Raw genomic sequence first — 16,005 nt, forward strand, 5'->3', positions numbered from 1 at the left:
AAGTCTGCGGTCACCTGGTAGGCCTTGTTGCAGATCCCGCAGCTGAAGGGCTTGCCTCCGACATGGGTCACCATGTGCCGCTCCAGCATGGAAGGGGCACTGAAGATCTTCCCGCATGTGGGGCAGGGGTGGTACTCCTTGGAGTGCACCTCATGGATGTGTTTGCGATGGTCCTGCAGAGTGGGGAAGCTCATCCTGCATTTCTTGCAGTCGTACGGATCTTCTATGTCTGGTTTCACGGGCATCCGTGAGAGAGAGAGGGAGGGAGATAAATACCACAGGCAGGAGTCAGTGAGATGTGGCTGCTGTGCGCAGCTCCAGGTGCAGGGCCCTGTTCAGAGGTCAGGCACGGCCACAGACTCCAAGTACCACCCCCAAGTACCACCTCGTCCCAGGAGGTAGGATTCCTCTGAGGCTTCTGTACTAACCACCCCCGGGGTATCAAGTGGTTCATTCTCATTCCTCACCTTACATCCCACAAGTTCAATTCCATTTAACTACTTTGCAGGGAGTATTGCCTGTGCTCCTCCCCTCCTTGCACTGGGCATTTCTGCATTTTCTCATTTTCTGCAGAGATTTCCAACATACTCCCCAGAGCATCACTACTGCCTTTGTTGTCAGCATATGACTGACAGGAAGAATGCTTCCTTGCTCCTCACCTCAGATTCAACAATAAAAACATTTTCAATGTTTAATGAGTGCTATATGACAGGCATGTTTAAAGTGCCTTACAAATATGAACTCACTTTATCCTTCCAGTAACCCTGTGAGTGGGATCTATTCTCATACTATTTTAGAGATTAAGAAAAGCAAGCCTTAGAGAGTGTCCAGTGACACAAGTGGGGCACTGGGTGAACCGGGGGACAGTCCCAGCTCTCACTCCCAAGGCTATGCTCTGAGCTGCCTGCTTAACTGGACATGCCAAGTCTTCAGTGAGGCCTCAAAAACAAGAACTAGCACTGATGAAGGATGCATTCATTGTCCCTATGGCAAGAGACTTCAGTTTATTTTTTTTTAAAGCAACAGAAAGCAGAATGTTTTAATAATAAAATCCTTTGCCCACAAGCCAATCTTATGTGTGCCCTGAGTCCAATTAATTTAGGAATCTGGACACACGACAGCACTCGGTGTCATTAACCAGTGTCCCCATGGACATGAGCTCTTGAAATCTCAGTTTATACTGTCTCCAAAGGCACTTTGAAACAGTTCTCCATATGCTAGGACAAGGGCCTGCGACACAGGCAAGGAGGGATCCAGGAGAGGGGCCTGGACACTGGCCTGCTGCCAGTGACATTTCCTGAGACATGGAAGTCTTTGGGCTCCCCTTGTCCTGACAATTGATTCGTGCTGTCCTTCCCTCACTCCCATGTAATGCTATCAGGAAAAAGGAGACTAGAGCAGAATGTCATTTAAAAAGGTTGAAAGGGCAGCCGAGGTGGCTCAGCGGTTTAGCACCACCTTCAGCCCAGGGCCTGATCCTGGAGACCCAGGATCGAGTACCATGTCAGACTCCCTGCACGGAGCTTGCTTCTCCCTCTGCCTGTGTCTCTGCCTCCTTCTCCCTCTGCCTGTGTCTCTGCCTCCCTCTCGCTCGCTCTTTCTCTGTGTCGTTCGTGAAGAAATAAAATCTTAAAAAAAAAATAAAATAAAAAGGTTGAAAGGACATCGAAATTCTGGCACTGGAGCCAAGCCAGATCTCACTCATCTGGAAGTCTACTGCAGCTGGATACGGGGACCTGGGCACTCTGGGGGAAACTGCATATACCTCACCCAGTTACCAGGCCCATGCTTGGCACATAGGAGCCCTGACAACATTCTTTGCTGGCTGGCTGATAATATATTTGAATGTGTTGACACAAAGCCCATGTTTGTGAGGTCCCGTATTTGCCAACAGCTAGAAACTGGTGTGTGGGAAACAGGGGTGGAGAAGGAAGGAAGAGAGAAGGATATGCAGAGGGCATGGCGTGTCAGAAAGGACAGGCTTTGATGGTGACACATGGCACCTAAGAGGGTGGCACTTATTGAGCATTTTCTGTGTGTGAGATACCTTACTAATACTCACAGCAATCCAAGGTGGCAGTATTATCACTTTTTCTCTTTGCAGAAGGGGTATCGGAGGTTTGGAAAGGTAAAGAAATCTGTTTAAGGTCTCAAGGAAGTAAATGGCAGGGGTGAGTTTCAAGCCCAGGCCCATGTGATTTTGGAGCCTAAGTTCCTAACCTCCTGGGCACCGTGCTGCTCACACTCCCGCTGTAAAAAGGCTGCTGGGGAAGATGGGATGCGGCCACCAGATGCCATGCGGGCCATTTCCCAAAGCTGGAATGAGGATGCACAGTTTTCTTCTCCCTCCTATGTGTGTGTCGAACAGAAGTGTGTTTTGTCTACATCAGTTCTGGTAGAAGGAGAGAAAGGTGGGGGCAGACCCCACTGCGTGGCTACAGGGGCCCTAGGGAGAGAACGCTGGGCAGAAGGATTTCAGGGGAGTGCGAGCAGAGACCACTCACGATGGTACACATGAACGCAGACAGCATCCAGCTGCTCCTATGGGGAAGGCGGGGAGGATACAGATGAGTGGGGAAGGTGGGGGCATGGGAAGAGCAGCTCCGTGGACTAATGGGAATATGCTGATGCTCTGTGGCCTGTTACTGAGACGCTCCTTCAAGCATACTTTGCCTCTGTCAGCCAAGCAGTGCCAGGTGGGCTAAAAAGGAGATAAGGAAACAGCCTGGACATTACACAATGACATGGTGAAATAGGAACGAGGGACTCGGTGTTGTAGGTGAACAGAGGAGGGGAAGGCACCAACTGGGGCCTGGCTCTGGTGGAGTGACAACTTCTGTCATGATCATTACACGCTTTCCCAGAGCTGGGCCTGGCGCAGAGTACCTGACAGCCACAATCTCAGTACGTACTGTGAAACGTGTGCAGGTGGATGGACAGGCCATTGGCCTGCCGGAAGCCCTTGCCACAGTCCCTGCAGACATATGGCTTGTCCCCAGTGTGGGTCCTCACGTGGCGGGAAAGCTCAATGGACTGGGCGAACACAGCATCACAATACTGGCAGGCGTACATCTTTCCTGGAAGCACACACGAGTCTCCTTATTAGAAACAGTGCCAACATATATGGCATTCCTAAACACAAGATCACACTATAAGGCACATATTGGAGAATATTATTTGGGAGATGGCGTTAAAACCACAAGCAATTTGTAACACACTGGGTGAGAGGTCTGGGCCCTCCTATCAGATGGCACCTCACACACAGCTGATCACACAGTGTGGGCTCCCTCCCCTGAGGAATAAGGACAGAGTTCTCACACACAAGACTACCCATCTGTTAACCAGGCCACCCCAAGTATGGAAGAGCTCATTCCACTCCCAGGAAACAGATATATCCTCATGCCCAGAAATTCCCAGGTCTGGATCCCTTGCCACATACGCTGTGCAGAATCGTGACTGCACACAGAGGTGACAGACGGGGATTCAGAAAAGGGAAGCCTTCCCCTGCTGACTTGCTATGAAGTTATTATAAATCATTTGGCTTCTCTATTCTCTCATGCACATAATGAGAATACAATGACCAGACCACCAAAGACTATTGGGAAATAGAGGTAAGGAGCGAGGCTGGAAAACTGGCATTTGTAAGAAACCATCAGGCTCTAGGCTCCTTTATGGGCCAGCAGAGAAGCAGAGAAATCAGTGAGCTGAGGGTCCAGATCCCCCAAATCCTCGGGCCTACTTCAGTTAGAGCAATCAACATCATTTTCATTTCTTACATATTGGGCTTTGAAATAAGATTTTGTTAGGGAAAAAAGGGTTTCTTCAAAAAATCAAGAGCTGAAATTATTCAGAAGCCCAGGACTCAGCCCTTGGCCTTCTTCTTTATCCTCCCTTTGTAAATGACCTTATCTCAGAGCTCAGATACCATCTGTACTCTGATAGAGCCCACACTTCTCTCTCTGGCTCCCAGCTTCCCCTAGAATAGGAAGTTACACATCCAATCTCTTACTCCTGTCCTCTGCCTGGAGGTCTAACTGGTACCTTGGACAGAGCCATCCCTGGTACCCCTGAGACTGGCCACAACCCCCATGCACTCTGGTTTCCTCCACTGAAGCAAATAGCAGGGCCATGTACTTGGCTGCTCATGCCAGAAACTCCACAGCCACCCTTAACTTCTCCCCTCACACCTACACCCACCTGGGTCCCATCACTTCTGCTTCAATGCCATATCCCCAAACTTGAACATTTGACAACCGCCCCTGGTACACTCAGGCTGAGAGCTCCATCACCTCCACACCAGACAACTGGCCCTCCCTGACTCTCTGTGAACACTACTCTTGCCTTACTCCAATTACTGGTGAGAGTGGTCAGAATTAACTCCAAAACACATGTCATATCCTATTGCTCCTCTGCTCACAACTGTCCTATGGCTTCCTGCCGTAGAATAATGGCCCCCAAGGATGCCCATGTTCTAACTCCCCAAAACTTGGGAATATGTTCCCTTACATGGCAAAAGGGGCTTCGCAAATATGATTATCTTAAGCACTTTGAAATGAGAAGATTATCCTGGATTATACCAGCAGGCCCAACATAACCACAGAGTCTCTGGAAGAAGGAGCAAGAAGGGTCAAAGGAGGAGGCACAATGGGAGAAACAGAGGTTACAGAGTGTGGCCATGAGCCAGGGAAGGCACACAACCTCTAGAAGCATGGGAAAACAAGGCATCAGTTCTCCCCTAGACCTTCCAGAAGGACCACATTCACCAAAACTATGACTCTTCCCTTGTTAAAAACCTCTTTTGGTTCTTTAACCTCCAAAGTGGCAAGATAATACATTTGCATTGATTTATTTTTTTTTTAAGATTTTATTTTATTGTTTTGACAGAGAGAGCACACAAGTAGGCAGAGCAGTAGGCAGAGGGATAGGGAGAAGCAGGCTATGTGCTGAGCAGAGAGCCCAATGTGGGGCTTGATCCTAGGATCATGACCTGAGCCAAAGGCGGATGCTTAACTGAGCCACCCAGGTGCTCCTATTTGCATTGATTTAAGCCACTGCATGTGGTAATTTGTTACAGCAGCAATAGAAACTGGCACACACTGCATAAAAACCAAAAGCCTAAAAACAAAACAAAATAAAACAACATCAACAACAAAAAACAAAGTCCTGATCCTGGCTTATAAGGCCCTATAAGACCTGGCCTCTGGCGACCTCTCTGGCCTTCCCTCTCACCACTCTTCCCTTGTTTACTCTGCTTTGGCCCTTCCTAGTTTTCTCTTGGCCTCTCAAACAGGTCAGGCTCATTCCCACCTGGGAGGGGGCTCTGCGCTTATGGTGCTCTTCTAAATCTCCCACTGGTTCCAACTGCCATGTCACTCAGGTTCCTACACAAGCCCTGCTTCTCCGAGGCCTTCTCTGATAATAAGAGAACCTTGCCTTTCTCCTGCTGCTTACCCCATTTTATTTTTCTTTATACCAGTTACTACAATCTGAATTTATATCACACAGTTATTTGTTTATGGTCTTCTTATCCACAGGAATGTAAACTCCATGGAAGCAAGGTCTGTATGCTTACATGATCCCTGGTGCCTGTAATAGTGCTCAAAAAACTCATTCGCTCAGGAAAGGTTTACTGAAGGTCTACTATTGCTAAGCACTATTCTCAGTTCCAATGATAACAGCAGTGGCAGGGGGAAGACTGATCGCTCTACCGTCATAGAGCTTGCATTCTAACAGGGGGAGCTAACTAGAAACATAAGGAATTAATGAAGTAGATACTATATCCTATGACAGCCCTGTGGAGGAAAATGATGCAGGGGCACTGGAGCTGGGGCTGAGATTTTCCACAGGGTGGTCAGGAAAGGACTCACGGGGAAGAGGCATGAACAAATTCCCGAAGGAGATGAGGCGGGATGAAAACAAAGCACTCCAAGCAGAGGGAAGTACAAGAATGCAGGGCCCATGGCAGAGGTCCCGTCTTGTAGGGCTGGGGCCTCACAAGGAGGCTGCAGTGGGTAGATCAGGGTGAGGGTGGGGGAGAGGAGTAGGAGGGAAGGTCTTAGGAAACATGGTCACAGGGTGCCTGTGGGGCTATCATTAGGCCTTCAGATTTTATACCGAGCAAGGTGAAGAGCCTTTGCAAGAAGGTTTTGAGCACAGAAATGACAGGATGTGGGTTAGCACTGGAAGGACCACAGGGTCCTGTGTCCCAAAAGCACTACCTAGGGAGAGGATGAGAGCAAGGGGACCAGGTAGGTGGCCACTACCACAATCCAGGTAAGATGACAGCAGGATTCCTCCTTACGCATAAAGGTACCAAACAAGGCAGAAAGTCCTCTGAGAAGCCCTCTCTGACAATGCACCTACTCTGCTCTGACCGGACTGGAAACCCCTCCGCCATCCTTCCATCTCACTGGGGTTACTCCCTACTCTGCCGCCAGTGGCTCTACACTGCACGGTCTCTACACCAGAGACGCCCTGGACCATCAGCTCTGTGAGCACAGCAGCTCCAACTTCATCACTCAGCCGCCGCTACTGCCCAAACTGCAGCAGGTGCTCACCCAGGGTTTTTCTCAGGCTTGAATTCCACCTCAAAGCCCAAGGAACTCCTAGTTTTATACCAATTCTGTAACTCTAAAGTCACAATCCTGCATTAGCTAGCCTCTCTTCCCAAACTCTCACCAGAAACATTTTATTTGCCTGTGTACCTACCTACTCCTGGTCATCTGTGTCCCTAGAGACTGCATTATTTTTTGTTTTTAATCTACTTGAGATACAGGTCATGCCTAGTTCCAAATGGGTTTTTAGGCAGTTCACACAGCTAAAGGTGGTAGGAAGAATGAGGAAACTCTGCATGCCTTACCTTCCGAGTGCTTCTTCTTGGTATGGTAGGCCAGGGCAGAAGCCTGGGTAAAGGTCATGAGGCAGTGCTTGCACATGAACGGGCGGTCCCCAGTGTGAAGGCGAAGGTGGTTCTTCAGGGTAGAATTGGCTGCAAACTTTGCCCCACACTCTTCACAGGAGAAAGGCTTCTCATCAAAGTGCTCTGTCAGTTTGTGGTACTGCATGCCTAAGGAAGCCATGCCGGGGGCCAGAGGGACACCAGTAATCAGTGCTATGAATCCAGCATGAGGATACATACCAGCACGGTCTGAGGCCAGGCCCCAAGAAGATGCACAGCGTGAGCCACAGGACACCAGGCCACGCTCACTCTGACCTCACACAACCGTGGTGCTCATCACCTACTGCCCAGCACTCTAAATCACCTCGGTCCCACTCCTGTTTGAGTCAGGCATGAAGTATTATGGGTTTATCTTTCTCATCCCCTCTCTTAAACAGGACCCACTACCCAGGAACTGTGAAACAAAACTCACTTTTATGTTTCACTAGGTGTATCCGACACCTGGGACAAGGGTAAACAATTCTGACTACACATCCCAAGTGATACATGGAAACCTAAGCGTCAGGTGTTAAATAGCTGGTTATCGTTGCGAATAATAATAGCCACAATTTACTAAGTACTAACTCTATTGTAGGCGCTGTACGTAGGTGTTTAACTGTATTATCTTAAATCCTTACAATTCAAAAAAGTGGGTGGTGTCAGGGTGCTTATTTAACAGATGGGGAAATTAAAGCTCAGAGCTGATTCCAAAGCTCATGCTCTTCTGAAAACACTGTCCTGACTCTGTAGGAGCCTGCTGTTTCCTAGGCCCACCTGTATCCCTTAATGTCTACAACTAGAGGAAAGGCCTAGAATCCAAACTACGATGTCCAGAATGCTCACCCTCCGAAATGACTTCACCCTGAAAGTACCTGAGGCATGGGCAAACTCTCTTCCACAGAGGTCACACGTCACTGGAAGCCTCTTCTTCTTCTTTTTTGGGAAATCGGGCTCTCCTCCTGCACCATGGGCCTCCAGCTGATGTTTTTCCAGCTCTTTCTTAGAATCCTTGGTCTCGTTGCACTCCTTACACTGCACCTGTTTGCTCTTGGCCACCCGGCAGCGCTTCATGTGCACCTTTAGACGGCAGTAGAAATGGAAGCTTTTGTCACAGGCCTTACAGACGAAGCTCTTCTTGGCAGAGTCAGGCGAGGCAGACGTGTCTTTCTCTTGTTGCTCTGGCAAGGAACCAGTCTCTCCTTGATTGCTCTGTTTCCCAGACTGGCAGCCTTCCTCCGCTGGCTCGGCTACCTTCTCCTCTGTTCTGTCGTCGGCTTCACGGTGAAATTTATTGCTCACCTTCCACCCTTTCTTCCCTCCACTTTCCTGAGTAAGGAAGCCTGCATACAAGAGAAATCGCATGGCTCTGGAACTTTTGTATTTTCCACTTTGTTTCTTAACTTTTCTTAGAGAAGGCTGAAAACTCTGTGGGACCCTCTAAAACTCCAGAGAAATACTGCTATCACACTTTACATACGTAGCATCATTTTACATCTATGCCTGTGACTTCTCTAGGTACTAAGAGCATATCAAAGAAGTAAGGCAGCAATGGATGAACTCTTGTTATAAACTGCGGCCCACCCAATCGGTGGGTCTGACAGGACCCCTACCCCACTCTGTTCCTTACCAGTATATGTTGCTCCTTACCAATGTATGCTAACTCATGCATGACAGGCTGCAGGGCTGGGAAAGATCTGTGGATTCTGCACAGGAGATGACATATTTCAATGGCCGAGACAGATTTTTCCATGGCTCTGCTCAGCACTACTTTCAGGGAAGCTTCAGGGCTGGCTGTCTCAGAGGAAATGCTCAGAATCTAAATGAACACCATGAGACAAAGGTTTGTGGTTAATATCAGCAGTTTTCTCCATAGTTTTCAACTTAGGGGGAAAAAAAGCTAATTTCAGGAAGGCACTGCTCCATCTCTAACAAGTTTATATCTCTTGTGATAAATGTAGTGGACAACCCTCTTTTCCAGAGAACAGGGAAATTGGCAAAATTAAAAAAAAAAAAAAAAGAAAAGGGAGGCACATCGCAAGACAAACGTGCAAACACAAAGAAGGTACAAAGCAAGATATTGGGCATTTTCTATGAGAAATATCTTCTCAGAAGCCAGGAGTCTCCAAAAGAACTTTTCTAGATCTTAATATTAAAAGTTTGGAAAGCTGTAGGATTTGGTAGTTGGTGGCTCTGTTCTGAAGATCAAGATAATTTTTTTATAATATATAATTGTCTCAGTGTCTGGAAGTAATTCTGCATGATCAGTGGCTTCACATTTTTAGACACTTAGATGTACCCTTTTAAACATTTTCTTTCATGAAAAAAACTCAGCTTTTTAAAGAAGGTTCAAATAGGGGCTTTAAAGAGGCCAAGAATTTTATTTCAAAGCCCTCCTCTTTCAGAATGTTAGAGCTATCAGCAGAAAGAGTCTGTACACTGAGAAAATAAAGCAAAACCATCCACAGATGGCCAAATGGAATTTTCATTTGGGAAGACATTTTATTTCTGCTCTTTTCAAGTCTATCTAAATAAACCTGATGTCCCTGGAGGCAGGCCTGAGACTCATTAGTGAGGCTCAAACTCATCAACTGCAGGAGCGCCGTCTCTGAAGCGCAAGGCACACTGGAGAGAGTGTAGCAGATGCATTTTTCCTCTGAAGCCCCACAGAAATACGTGCCACCTTCTTCCCATCTGAGAGACCAAGGTGGGGCTGTTACCTGTGTAGATGTGCTAGAAGCCCGCCCTTCCATTTACCTTCCACACCTACTTGGATTAAAAAGCACATATAGGTGAACCTATAGTTTGATTTTAGTCCCTTTATAATTCTGCCCCACTTGCGATGCCCATGATCCTGGGCTGGACATCCATGAATCCCCCCCAGTCCCCACCTGGTTTTTCTGGGATGCTGGCCACACTGAGAAGCCTTACAGAAAATGAGCTGGCACTATTTGCTACCCCATATGGGCAAAAGCTTTGTTCTATCTATGTTTATCTTGGCTCTTCCTAGACACCAGAACAAAGTATGCAATAAGAGCAATTTTACTTTTCTTCCTCTGAAAGAAGTTACTTCTTAGAACATGTTAGGGAATAGTATCATGGTTCCCTTTGAGTTTACCTAGGTTTAGGCAAATGAAATACATCTATGTTTGAGTCACGTGAGCCTGGGTTCAGAGGCTGGGTTCAAATCCTGGCTTCAAATCTGACCAGGTGGAGCATCCTAGACAGGTTATTGAACCCCCTGGAGCCCGAGTTCCCTAATCCGTAAAATGTGGATGACATCACCAGCCACCCAGAGTTGGGAGAATTAAAAAACAAAGAAGTGTTAGCTCAGCATGGGGCTCCGCAGGCAATAGGCACTCTGCAGAATCTGGTGCCTCCCTTAGGAATGAGACAGTCCCAGGCATCAGTCTGGTAGAACTCTCTGGAACAATGAGTTTTTCTCCCCACCGCACCTCCTTCACAGCCTCTGCCAGCTGCTGCTCCTCTGGAGTAAAGCACTTGAGTTCCATCCCTTGCCGGACGGCCTCTGAGATCAGTCTGCGATGCTTCAGGATGGCTTCCAAGACTGCACTTTCTGGGCTGACCACTGAAAGAAAGGGGGATTGAAAACTCATGAGTGAAACTACGAGCACCATTTTTCCTTCACCTTTTCTCAACTCAACTCTTCACAGTGAGAATACTCACTGATCTCCTTCCTGGGGCTGGGAGTGGGGGAAATGGCAAATGGGCTGTACTCAGACCATAATTAATAAAAGCCTAGAATATTTACTGCATATTTTACAAACAAACTCCCACGTCCTTGAACAAAAGCCAGTCCTTACTTACTTCCAATGGTGGGGATGTGGAAGATGACCACCAGAGACTTGGCGCCCCTCTCTATCGGGGACGAAGATCTGATGGAGATCTGGGAGCCTACCTGCCCGGAAGAAGGCATCGGCACCAGGTTCCCTTCGTATTTCCTCCATGAGCAGGTTCAGTGGGCAGGTCTTTGTCTCCTGAGCCACCAGCAGCAGTTGCCAAATGGCTGTTGCAGAGAGAGTCTGCTTTTCTAGAACTGCTGACATCAGAGAACTGAAACCACTCGAGCCAGAGTCATGTTTCACAAGCTTCTCCATGACCTTCAAGATGTGGCACAAAAACACATGTAAGGGACTTCCTAGCTACCAGTGCAGCTGGAAAGCTGCAAATCTGAGCCCTAGGTTACAGTGGACATATTTCTGGGGAGGGGTTTTTCAGCATCTTTCACCTTTCAACCTGAGAGACTTTTATACCTGCCAAGCTCTTCACACTTCCCTTTGAATGCCTTTCTTATTACTGCAGAAATTCCAACTTATCACGCTGCCCTATAAATTAAATTACCTTGTTTTTTTCTTTCTCTACTGACCCCTTAGCATTTCTCCACACGGATGCATGTGTATATTTATGTAAAAATATAAATGTCTTTTTAAAGTATGTATATAATGTTCATCATTTTTCCTTCTCTCATTTTACCCACCCTCTTTCCCTCTTCCCTTTTTTCTTACCTCTCTTTCTCCAGAGGCTAAACCCTTCATGTGTGGTATCATTTTTAGTAACATCTGGTTGTCTGTGAAAATCTCCGAGAGGTTTTCATGATACCGTCTCAACAGCTCAGTCCCATAATCATCAGGGCTTGCTTGGACTGCAAGGATATTAGCAAAACAGTAATATCTGCTACAACAAAATGTCCTTCCAGGCTTCTCCTACAGAAGATTAGGGGAGTTATAAATGACAGAGGAAGAGCATTATAACGCAAGTGCTCTGTCTCCTCCAGAAGGCAAGTTTGGTTCCTGGCTTGGGGCCTCATACATATGTGTTCGTATCTCCTTTGGTCTACCCTCAATCACTTGGTGCTTCAGGGTCACAAAACCACTAACACTTTGAAAGTCAGCGCCTGGTGGTAGAAGCTAGTGATTGCTCAACAGGGAGGTAATTGGAAGGCGTGCTTGTAAGAGATTCAGGCATACAGATTCAAGGGCTGTCGTTCCTTGAGCCTGAGGTTAAGGTCTATGTGGCGATCCAAAATACAGGCAGGCGTGAGTCAGGACTCCAGTAGTGAAGCTGACCCATCGTTCTTCTGTGTATATGCCCTTTGAGCCAATCTGTTACTTTCTTTTAAGAGATATTTAATTTGGAAGTAAGAAAAATAAAAACTATCAGGCATTTCCTTTAGTCTTACAGATATTTAAAAATATATTTTCCTCTTTGGCCCAGTTAACTGTGCTTCTGGGAATCATACCTTAAGAAATCCTGTGGAGGCAAAAAGTCTGTGTATGAAGATACTTGTTACTGCATAACCTGTGATGATGAGGAGGAAGAGAACACCTAATACTTACTGAGGACCTCTGATTTGCTAAATGTTGTACATATATGATCTCACAGTCACCTCAAAAATGAATGTGATGGATACTATTCTCACCCCCGTCTCATCAGAGAGGAGAAAACAAGTTTCGGAGGGGTTAAGTCATTGGCTCAGGGTCACACGGTTACAAAGTAAGTAAGTCAGGATACAAACCCAGGTAGTCTTGATAGCTGAAGCCCTAACCTTACACTACCTGCACCCCTAAACAGGGCAAGAGTAATGCATGATATGCATCCCTATGAGAAAAACCACATAGCCTTCAAAAAATAGACCTATAGAGTTTCCTGGAAAGTAGGGGAGAATGTTTAGGTTATACTGTTAAATGAAAGAAATTATAAAATTCTAAAATACAATAGAATCTCTCAACACTGTAAAAATAATGTGACAAAATATGTCAATGTGCTAATGCTGAAAAAATCAAGTGGCAGGATTTGAGATTTTTGTCTTTATTTTATAAATTGTTGAAGTTTGTATGGGTATTCATTATTTTTATAAGCTAGAAGAAAGTTCCCTCCTTTTCCAACTACCTTTTTTCTGAAAACCACCTTGGTCTCAAATGCTCTGGGATAAGGGAGAACTGGCTAGACTTGGCCCGTTCTTCTAAGAACTGGGACAGGGCCTCATTCCTCCAGACTGTGTGTACGTACACGAGGGGTGGGTAATTCTGGGGACTGCCAGAACCAAACAGCACTCACACGGGAGTGGGCAAATCAAGATCGGGGTTTTTGCTCCTTGTATTTATCAATACGACTTTATGTGTCTGTGAGCCCGCCTCTCCTTCGGCATTCCTGGTGGCCAGCTGCCAGCCTCTGGCCCTGGGAAGGCCACACCCTCACAAACCCCCCAAGCACAGAAACATCAGGAGGGCGCTCGATGGATAAGGGCAGTTCTCAGATTTCAGATCTTGCCTCCCCAAATACTGAGGATCACTGACTTCTGACAGCTAATTTCTGTTTCACAAGGGCATCTCTTCCCATTATCTCTTCTCCACACCACGGAGCCCAAAGGGTGTCTAAGCTCAAATTTTCTGTGGGAGAGGTTCCAGTTCAGAAAGCTGACAATTAACTGATACCTGTGGTGCTTGGCCAAGTGGCTAATTTTTGCAAATTCTCCAGCAGAAGGCCCAAGTTTGGGGACATCGGTTTCACAGCCTGAAGGAGTTTTACCAAACTCTCTGCAGTCAGAGTCTTGTCTTCAGACATTCTGTGCAGCAGCTTTTCCATTGTCTCCTTGGGTGTTCCGCCCTCGCAGCAATTCAGGATCACCTGCAGCGGCAAGCAATCAGGCAGACAGCAGTTACTGGCACTTCTAAGTGCATCTGACACACCACTGGCGAGCCCAGCAAGATGGCAGGACGAGGCGCCTGTCCCCAGGTCCTCCTCTACAGTCTCCAGCCCCTCCTCTATAGTCTCTGCCTTGTGCTGTGTCAGTAAAAAGCCCAAGTTTTCTCCAAACAAACAGCTCTGTGAAAATCCCTCTTGCTCAACTGCAGGTCTGTATGTACTCTTTGTGCCCCAACAGTCTGCATTTTGTGAGAAGATGCCTACCACAGGCCCACTTGGCAGAGCAAGTAGACTACCTCTCACTGGTTCTTCAGATTTGGTTTGTTCGGACACAGACTGAGAAAGAGACTGGCAATTAATGAATACGGTCACAGTGGTTTCCAGTCTCTGTTCAATAACTACATGATTGTGGCAAGAGGTTGTAATTTCAGGGCAATCCTATTATCTTACTTCCTTTTGCTTAATTTTCATAGCAATTTGAATGCCCAGATATGCTACACATTAGTCTGTGGCCTCCAATATAATAGATTTAAAGTACATTTCTGGATAATTTTTCTGGTAGATTCTGTATTCTTGATCTCTCTTATCAGCTCCACACACACATCGGCTCCAGTCATCATCCCCCACTTCCACCCCCTTGTTCTTCCTTGGTGTGCTAGAGGATTTTCTGAGTCAGGAGGGCACCGGACTCCAGCAAAACACATGTCTGTTATTTTACAGATATTTTCCTATTACAATAGGACTATTTCCAAATAAGCCACAAGTAACTATGTATAACTTGGCTCTTATGGGAGATTATTTCAACACATATGATTTACAGATTCCTAGTAACCAAATTTTGAGCTTTCCTTTGGGAAATTGACAGCTTTAAGGAGAAATAGTCAAGCAGATCAGTCACAGTAGCATGCCAGAGGATGCCATTATCAAATTAACTCCCATTTAAAAATAAATTTAGCTATAAGACCAAATTGGTTTTATGTATATGAAAGGAATATCTACATTACGTATATGAAAGGAATGCATACATTATATATTAAGCTGTCATATTCATCAGTATAGAACATAGTCATTCTGTTTAATGTCTAATATATACTAGATTCCTACTAAATGAATCATAATTCAAAATTAAAGTGTCTATATCTAAAATCCATGCTGAAAAAAAAATAAAATAAAATCCATTCTGATCTAGTGCTCTCAGTTCCTAAGCAATGACCTGATACATACTGAGGCAACCAAAGACGGTCAAGAGTGGGTGGGGGCTTTAAAGCTGGACAGGCCTAGTAGGAACCCCAGTCCTAAAATGTACAGCTGGTGTGACCCTGGGTGAGTTCTTTCATTCTTTGAACCTTATCTTCCTCATCTGTGAAAGAAAAGAATAATACCAACTCTTGCACACTTGTTATTAGGAGCCCCTAAAGTGAAGTTGCTATTTGTAGAGCCTGACATAACGTCTAGGACATATATGATCTTTACGTGACGATGGGTAATGATACCCTTAGGCAGCTGTATGCACAGTGCTTAAGAGAATGTGCCATATTTCCAAGTCTGAACTCTGGTACTGGTGCCCAGCAGCTGTGTCTCTGGCTGAGCTCTTCACCTAAGTGTCTAAGCATCCTGTTTCCTCGTCTTTAAAATGAGGGTAATATCTGTGACTTTGTAAAGTTCCTGCGAGGGAAGAACTTAGTAATGTTTAAAAGATCCTCAGCACACTGCTGGGCACAGTGTATGGGTAAGCAATAACTGTCATAATTCCTATTTTAGTATCTGTTTCCAATCCTGAAGTAAAGACATTTCTGTTTACCAATTCTTATAGGACCCCCCCCAGGGTATGTATACATAGGGGCCACGTGCCTTGATTAGCATCATTCTGTCACAGAGGAGAGTTCTAAAAGGCCTGAGTGAGTGTTCCACACAACGCCTAAACACTGTGGCTATTTGATCAACATTCACCTCTACATTCCTGCTTTATTCTTTTGCTTCAATTTTCATGAGAAGTAGTAGCTTAATGAGGTCCGGTAGAACCCTGATTCTAAGAGGTGTTTTTGTGATTTATAACTAATTTAAGTTCTTGTGCTTCGGTCCTTTCCATCAAATAAACTGAAAGTGACAGAGGAAAATGACAGTGTGGTGTCTTGGTGCAGAGAATGAGGCTGAGTCTGGGCTCTTCCTATAAATGCTGTTTTACCAAGATAATGAAACAGTTCAAAGGACACATTCAATCTAGCTAATAAGGAAAAGGTTTGAATGAGTAATCGAATGAAATCCTAAACAGGGAATCAGGAACTTGTAGAGCTATAAGCAACTTACTTAAACGGAGTGCCTGAAATTACATTCAGTCTTAAGCCTAAGGAGAAACCAGAGGTTTAATCTTATTTTGTACATTATCTTTCTCTAATAAATGCAAA

General features: G+C 45.9%; 1 protein-coding gene across 16 annotated transcripts in view; it reads right to left on the reverse strand.

Annotated features, from left to right (window-relative positions):
- Window positions 1-16,005, reverse strand: part of ZBTB40 (zinc finger and BTB domain containing 40) — a 75,345-nt gene that overhangs the window by 9,085 nt on the left and 50,255 nt on the right. For all 16 annotated transcript variants that reach the window (XM_072750889.1, XM_026012415.2, XM_026012414.2 and 13 more), the window contains 9 exons: window positions 13,390-13,582; window positions 11,461-11,597; window positions 10,854-11,055; window positions 10,390-10,523; window positions 8,585-8,753; window positions 7,810-8,277; window positions 6,860-7,066; window positions 2,913-3,077; window positions 15-229 (listed from right to left, as the gene is read on the reverse strand). In XM_072750889.1, coding sequence (XP_072606990.1) covers window positions 15-229; window positions 2,913-3,077; window positions 6,860-7,066; window positions 7,810-8,277; window positions 8,585-8,753; window positions 10,390-10,523; window positions 10,854-11,055; window positions 11,461-11,597; window positions 13,390-13,582 — 1,890 coding nt within the window. The remainder of the gene's footprint in view (window positions 1-14; window positions 230-2,912; window positions 3,078-6,859; window positions 7,067-7,809; window positions 8,278-8,584; window positions 8,754-10,389; window positions 10,524-10,853; window positions 11,056-11,460; window positions 11,598-13,389; window positions 13,583-16,005) is intronic.

Source organism: Vulpes vulpes, chromosome 2 (assembly GCF_048418805.1).
Source record: "Vulpes vulpes isolate BD-2025 chromosome 2, VulVul3, whole genome shotgun sequence".
NCBI lineage: Eukaryota > Metazoa > Chordata > Mammalia > Carnivora > Canidae > Vulpes > Vulpes vulpes.